General features: G+C 36.3%; 1 protein-coding gene across 1 annotated transcript; it reads left to right on the forward strand.

The window, feature by feature from the left end:
• Positions 1 to 7,302: 7,302 nt before the first annotated feature.
• On the forward strand, positions 7,303 to 8,049 carry LOC139870600 (uncharacterized). Its single transcript, XM_071858382.1, has one exon. It carries the CDS (start codon positions 7,303 to 7,305, stop codon positions 8,047 to 8,049), a length of 747 nt encoding a protein of 248 aa, XP_071714483.1.
• Positions 8,050 to 8,264: the final 215 nt, after the last annotated feature.

Raw genomic sequence — 8,264 nt, forward strand, 5'->3', positions numbered from 1 at the left:
CCGTAGGATCCTTCCACATGTTGAAGAATTTTTCATTCATAAAGAACCGGTCAAGTTTACTGTACTTTATACCATCGTCACAAACTCGAGTGAAGTTCCTACCACTCAACGGGATGTCTATCAGCCTATTACTTTTAATAAAATCATTGAATATTCGGGCTCTATATTCAATGAACTCGCAGTTGAACCTTTCAGATTCATCCCTTACTTCATTAAAATCCCCACCCATGATAAACGGCTCATCATCTTGATTTAGCAAATTTGATAAAGCCTCCCATAGATCAATTTTCTTTTAGCCCTCATGAGGTCCATGAATATTAATGACATTTACTATGCAACCGTTTTCTTTCCAAATACCATTAACACCAATAACTCGATCCACATTCGCCCTTATAATGTCAACAACTTCAAAACTAGACGTATCCCATAAAAATAATTGTCCCCCTGCCATCTAGTCCCAAGCATTCTGAATAAAATCACAGTTCGAGGAATCCCAAATTGATTGCACCCATTTATCTTCGACTAAGTTTAACCTTGTTTCTTGAAACGCCACAAAATCAGGTTTTTCCTTCTTAATTAATTTCATAACCCAACTGTAATACCCCGTCAGAATCCACTAACGGAATATTAACTCCTGGTCCCACAGTTTAGCGGTCACGCCCTCTATATGAGACGTTTCCGAAAAGTATTCGCATTAATCATTAAAACAAAGTCATTTAATAAAGAAAATGTAACTGGAAATATTTGACATCAATGACTAAAGTATATGAACCCAAAACATCAGAGAAAACTGTTTAAATGCGAATATTTGTTCTTGAAATAAAAATAGAATTCATGCTGGACGCCGTCCAGTTCTAGCAGCAAACATCACATAACTTCAAATAAAGCCGAAGCACTAGCTCTATGTACCTGAGATGAAACATTCAAAATGTCAACGAAAACGTTGAGTGAAACTACAGGTTTAGTAAATCATTTGTAAGTTAGGCCACAAGATTTTCTTGGAAAACATCATAGGAAAAGTATACATTATCATGAGCACTTGATTATAAAACTTTAACCTTTGCGTAGGCCGAGCCCACATCTTTCATTTACCCTATACTGGCGATACACCGATCAAGTGTACGTGTAACAACTACATAAGCACCTGTTTAACGTTGCGGTGAGGTTTGTCAAACCTAATGGTACCGTCCCTATAAGTCGAGCTTACAAAGTAACTAATATAATCAAACTAAGGGATTTTTGATCTGAACTCATATGTATATTCTTAGTAAGTTACTCGTGCCAAACATGTAAATCATTTGTAAAAAGCATGCATCTCATCCCTGTAAAAACGTAGTAGGGACTGTAGACTCACCTTAGCAAAAGCATTCGTAAAGATCTTAGCGAACTGTACTGTAGTCGAACGCTCTCGACTGAACAACGCAACCTAAATAAGTAAATCATCTTAAGTATACACTAATAGGTCAAACTTAGTCAACCCATAGTGTACGTAAAGTCCTAGTGCTCAGACTGACTCAACAAACATATAAAAGTCAACTAATCCAAGCAAGTCAACGAAAGTCAAACCAAAAGTCAACTCGGTCAAAGTAGTCAACTAAAGTCAAACATCTCAGTAAATCGTGCAAATATAGTCAACAAGTCAAACTTAAGTCATATAACATGTTAACGCTCGTAGTTTAGCAAATCGCATTTTCCACATCTTAAAGTAATCCTTCGAAAATCACACGTCATAAAGAAATACACTCATCGCACATAGCACATAATTCATAAAATTATGATCAACTCCAGATCTTAACTAGACTTAAAAACGATTCCAAAAAGTCTAGCCAGGGCCTCATAAAGTCCAATATCAGAAAGGCTCAAGTTCAGGTTCATTACAGAAAATTCTGCTCGCGCGTCCGTTTTTAAACATTTTTCATAAAATATAAAAATCAGATTTTAATGAACGGCCAATTGGTCTCATCTCAAGACATCTCAAAATTTAAGTGATAAAATAATCAGAAGCATTGCTTTAGCCAATTCGTATAGATTTTTAAAACATTACAGAGTCATCAGTTTTTGAATATCAACCGGACACCTCACAAAGATTAGCATATAACTCATGGAAAATCACGTTCTTGCAAGTTTGCATACAAATGAAACATGTCAAATAACATCTAAAATAACATATTCCAGAAGTTCAAAGTCTAAAACAATTCCTAGTTCATGCTAGCAATTTTTATATAAACTTAAAAACAGATTCAGCATTCTTTACGAACCAAAACTTCGTTTAATCATATCGGAAGCATTACATAACCTTTTAAAGCAAATATTTAGTCTAAATTGCATAAATTTTCACAAGGAATACAGTAACACAACTTTCATAAGCTAAAACACATAGCATGCCACTCAGAAAATTCGGATTTCATGCAAACCCTAACGTAATCTTCGATTACGCATATCTTGAGCATACAATAACGAAATCACGCAAAATCGGAGTCTAAAATTAATAACTTTTTGATTTCTTTCTAATTAAACATATTACAAAGTCAGATATCATATCAATTTAATCAGATCATCAACAAACAAATTCATTTTTCAATCATACAACGTTAATTTCGAAATCAATCAACAATTAATAACAACACTAGACATCATTAATTGAGCATTAGACTCTAATACACCATGTAATTGAACAAAAAACTGAATTATTAAAGTTAGGGTTACTAATTATACCTCAAGCGATTAAATCGAACAAACTAACGCGTAGAGAACGACACAAGGAAAGTCTTTCGTGCACAAGGTTTCTTCTAAAAACAACTTTTGATGGTGGTAAGGTGGTGGTGATAGCTGACGACCAAAGAGAGGGAGAGGGGAAGGGGGTGTCGACTTGTAGGGGAAACAAATGAGGGTTCTTGTGATTTATTTTCCTTTTATAGTTAGTAATTAGGCCTAAACACCAACCACTAATGATCCACTAGCCAAATTAAGTCCATTAAGGTGCATGGGGGTAGGTTCGGCCGTAGGGCCCTCTAATGGGTATCCTGGGCTCATTTTGCTAATTTACTTGTACGCACGTGGTTCGTTTCGAGTGCCATTAACTGTACCGGGTCTCCGGAACGTTAACTAGTCGTTGAAACGCAATCACCAAGTTTAATTCATTAAATAAATAATAAATTAAAAATAATTTTCTCAAAGTCAATAATTATCGAAAATAATTATTGTGTCTTTTTTCTGAGTTCCGTAAACTGAAAAGTCTTCTAGACGATAAACTTAACTGTAACGTTTTCTAGTTCTTTCGCTATCCGAAATAAATCGTAAATTAATATAATATATTAATTCAAACATTCCTCTATTAAGTATGTACTTAAGTCAATTAAATACCCAAAGTTTAAGTAATCACTGTTAAACACTTAACGGACAAGTAACGATAGTAAACGGAAAAAGTCGGGTTGTTACACCAACCCACTTTTTCATCAGGACCCTCAATCCCAAATCCTCTGATATTAAGAGATAAAAACTTCATTGATAAATGAAAAAATGACTGGAGCAGAGGGTAATAGTTAATGGGAGGAGGGAATCTCCTTCCATTTTAACCCCAACTTACACCAATATTCTCTTACGCTTCTGGTATCTAACGAATTGGATATGGTGTTGATGTCTTTTGCACTGGAACTACTCGATACTTTATGGGAACATGCTGTGCAGGTAGAGCGTAATGGCTCCTCATAGAGTGTCATATTTCTAGCAACACTTTTAGCATTCAATAGCCTGGATGATGTTTTCCACTGCCTAACCTTGGACCAACAGCAACTTTTCTTTTTTACTTGTCGTTGCTTCTTATTTTGATTGATCTTGTTCTTCAAAAATTTTTCTTTTTGCTTTTGGAGGTCACATGTGTGCTTGTTGTCGTTGCATCAGGGTTAGAATCGTAGGGCAAATCTGGATCAGCATCGATGGTGTCTTTAGGTTCAGTGATTAGAACTTTTGCTTTGTCGGTAGGGTCTGGTGTAGGGGTAACAGGATCGTATGTGGTTGGTTCATCAGGAGGTGGGTTTGGACAGGTAGTTTGATGGTTTGCTTAGATTACTGGTGTGTGTCGGTTGTTTGGTAGAGAGCTAGTAGAAGGTTTATTGAGATTTTTATTGGGCTTCGATTGTTTACGTGTTGGGCTGGGTGGATTGGGTTCTGGGGAATATTTGGTTGGGCTAAGGTATTGGGTTGGGTCATTGCATGATGGTTGTGGGTCGTTCCCATGGAGAGGTTTATTGTGACCAGGGTTGGGCTTCAACGTTTGGAATATAGGATTTGGCTCATACGATTGGTTTACTGGGCTGATGGTTTCTTGGACAACATTTTTTGGGTAGTTATTATTAGGTTTGAGATTATTGTTTTAATGTGTATCGCTGCATGGAGAAGAACCAACATTGTTTCACGTGCCATCATTAGGTTTATTAGAAATATGACAGCCGTACTCATCATGTTCCTCGTTTCTTGCAAAATCCTCAAGGGGTGAGTTACATTTTCCCATGCACCCTGACTCTCCATCTTCAATTTACTGTCCAAATCGATCACCATGGCTGCCGGAGTATGAAACATTGACCGGAATTTGATTTTTTTGCTATGCTACAGTGGTGGTTTCCACAGATATCCCCAGCATCTTCTTCTTCATACTCTGACTCGGACTGGCTAAGACTACCATCATCATCCCTATCTTCATCACTATTCCCAAACGTGTCGTCTACAAAGTCATCCTCAACATCATCTTCTTTATCTCCTTCCTCTTCTCTTGACTTAGGACTGGATTTTTCATGTTCTTCACAGACTGATTCTTCCTCTATTATGTTCATAGTAACCTTTCTAGTGACATCTTCTTCCACCCACGCATTAATCTCTTTACCTCAAAATATGATTGTAATTTCTTCTTCAACTTTTCTCAGACCCTGATGAGTATGGCTTAGAATGTTTCCATTGATGAGTTCCTGATCCATTTGCATGAAAGAACAATTTTCAGTTTCAAGCACGTCACCGAATAACTTTGCTGCCGAGATGAATGCTTCCTCATTCCAGCATATTTCCGGAACAACACTAATTTTGATCCAAGCTAATTTCCTTGTGTCCCTTATTTCTTGACCTAAAATCATTACACGAGTACACCACTTATGTATTGCATGATCCTTATTGTTGATGATACGTTCCGCCTCAATAGAAGAGTAGAACACCCAAAGTACATTTAACCCGCCTAGGTATTTGATATCACAGTAGGTCAATCCTTCAGCTCTACTGAGATATAGCATTTGATTTATCAACCTCCAGTCTGCTATTTCACCAAGTATGGATCTTCTTGTAATATGCTTTAAGCATTGTGATTCTTTAACAAGGACTTTTTTATGGTTACTCTTCCTCTCCTCATGTAGTTTCTTTTCATTAAGCTTAAATCTTAGATCTGGGAGTTTTAGGAATTCTTCTCCCTGATTGTTGGACCGTTGATATCCTGCATTCTTGAATCCTCTCTTGCGTTGATCTGCTATAAAGTTGTATTATCTGTTATCTCTAAACCCTGACTAATTGGTATGAACATTGTTTTGCTGGTTGAAATCACGAACACCACTGGGATTGGATCTGTCATGAGCCTTGAAGATTTTTATTGGTCTGCCATCAAAATTTATGTTTCCCAGCGATTTGATCAGTACATCTGCATTATGCACGTTGCTGAATCTAGCGAAAGCAAATCGTTCGCCCCCTTTGAGCCTTCTGTTAGCAACATAAACGTCACGGATCTCACCGTATCCCTTGAAACTCTTCCATAGTTCAGGAACACCCCATCCCTCCGGGAAGTTAAAAAACATAAACGAAGTCAATCGCATTCCAAAGAGCCATCTCAAACGATCTTGATAACCTCTATTGAATCTATCTCTCGCCGTATTCGTGTCTAACCCATAGAAGTTTTGTTTCTCACTCCTCTCATTCTCTCTCCTCACTTTCTCTCTCACGCTCTCCATTTCTTGTTATAATCAGTTAATTAGCTGTATCAAATGTATTATAAATTAATAGTGTTTAAATATGATTATACTGTTTGACAACACAATAATAAAAATATCAAACCCTTAAGTGTTGGGTAAATCTAATTATTTGTTAAATTAACAAGCGAAACACACTAATATAATAATCACATTTTGTTGCAGTAAGAAGTGACTTGTTTTTTCATTTTCATGTTTTGAGTCTCTTAAATCGCAGTTAATTGATTTTTTTGTTTAACTTTCTAAACATCATAAACTGATTATTTACGATTTGAAAAGATGATAATCAAATATCAAATAATTAAGTTATAAACCCCAAAGAAAAACACCCCTAAATTACTTGAATTTGTTTGACGTATTCTCGGTACTTGATGCTGATTTCTATTTTGTTATGCACGACACAAATGATGATTGGCTTATGAGGATAATTATAATTATAGAAATAATTAGATACTCCATATTTATTTCATAAAATACCAGAGACAATAGAAAAGCATATCAAATTGTTTAGTTGGAAAGTAGAACGTGGAGAATATAAGTAGAAAATTAGGAAGCAGTTGATTTACCACATGCATACATTTCTGGAAGGATAATTTATAAATTAAAATTAAAATAATTAATTAAAATGGGTCCCTATGCTATGGACTACACTCGTAATATTATAATTGTAATAATTATATTTATAATTACAACTATAGGTATTATTATATTTATCTGCCAATATTGACTCACTTTATGGTTTTTGCACTAACAAAGAATTGGAATGCACACTTAATTGTCAAAAAGGTAAACAAGATTGTCACAACTTTAAAATTACTTTTACTACTCGGTAATTTTTTTTCGTTAATCTTATCTTTTTAATAGATAAAAGAGGATCAAAATTCATAATCCTAAAAAGAATGCAATCCTAAACGGGGCGGGTTAAATATTGGGTCACTTAAAGCAAAAAATTGGGCTTTGTTGGGTAAATAGTGGTGGCGTTTTCGTTCCGAAAATGACACTCTTCAGGTTAATATCATCAAGAGCATTTATGGGAGGGATGGGGGGTTGGGGTCGACTACTAATAATTCTCTGTTTAGACACTTCTCAGCATGGCGGAACATCATTAAATTGGGCGAAGAGTTGAACAAGCATGGCATTAACCTTGAAGACTACTTCGAAAGAGTTATAGGTGATGAACGGGATATCAATTTCTGGGAGGACAAATGGGCCGGAAATTTACGGCTTAAGGACACATTCCCGAGGTTATTCAGGATCGAAAATAATAAAAATGTTCCATTGCATGATATTGTTTCTTGCGAAAATGGGAACTGGGATTTCAAGTGGAATTGGAGTCGCATGCTTACTGGTAGATTACATGGGGAGCTTGAATTACTTGTGGCCATTAGATAAAGTCGGGTTCCAAGAAGGTGGCAGCAAGTGGAACTTCAACATGGGTTCGAATGGGGGATACACTTCGAAAGCTGTTTCACTCAAGATTGATGAAGCATTATTGTCAAACTCCAATGGTTATAAAGAAACACTACGCAATAATCTTATCCCTCAAAAGATAGGTTTATTCGAGTGGAGAGCTTCGAAAGGTAGGATTCCGGTTAAAATAGAACTCGACAAGCAGGGAATCGATCTTGACTCATTGTTGTGTCCTACATGCAACGATGTAGTCGAAACGGTTGATCACGCTATTTTCTCGTGCAAAGTCGCAAGAGAGGTGTGGACGGGGGTGCATAAATGGTGGAACGTAGCAATGCCTTCGAACGTCAACGAGGAAAACTGCTTTGAGGCGGAAGGATACAACGGGATACCATCAAAACTTAAAAAAGTGTGGCAAGCAATCTTGTGGACAACAAGTTACTCAATATGGAAAAATAGAAACCAAAAACTTTTTCAAAACGAAGCATGGGCATCGGCGAAGGTTGTCAGCGAGGTTCAAGTTAAAACATTCGAATGGATTATCAATCGCTCGAGAATACATAAAGTGGAGTGGCAACAATGGCTCGTGAACCCTATCAATATGGGATTTCCTTTTAGGAACAATATAGATCCAGGTTGAAAAAGGGTGCATTCACTCGTGTAAATCGTTGTATATAATTAATCGTGGTGTAATCTCTTAATAGTGTATCCGAGGCATGTAGAAGAAAAATTCTGCATACACCGCTTGTACATATTTGTATAGTAATAAAATACTTGCTTTTCAAAAAAAAAAAAAAATGAGATCTAGCCATACATTCAAGAGATTAACTAGCAAATAATTTTGATTAGTTAACA

Source organism: Rutidosis leptorrhynchoides, chromosome 10 (genome assembly GCF_046630445.1).
Source record: "Rutidosis leptorrhynchoides isolate AG116_Rl617_1_P2 chromosome 10, CSIRO_AGI_Rlap_v1, whole genome shotgun sequence".
Taxonomy (NCBI): Eukaryota; Viridiplantae; Streptophyta; class Magnoliopsida; order Asterales; family Asteraceae; genus Rutidosis; species Rutidosis leptorrhynchoides.

What these genes read in the sequence shown, in the direction of transcription:
- LOC139870600 (XM_071858382.1), top strand. Translation starts at nt 7,303, where the DNA reads ATGGGAACTGGGATTTCAAGTGGAATTGGAGTCGCATGCTTACTGGTA.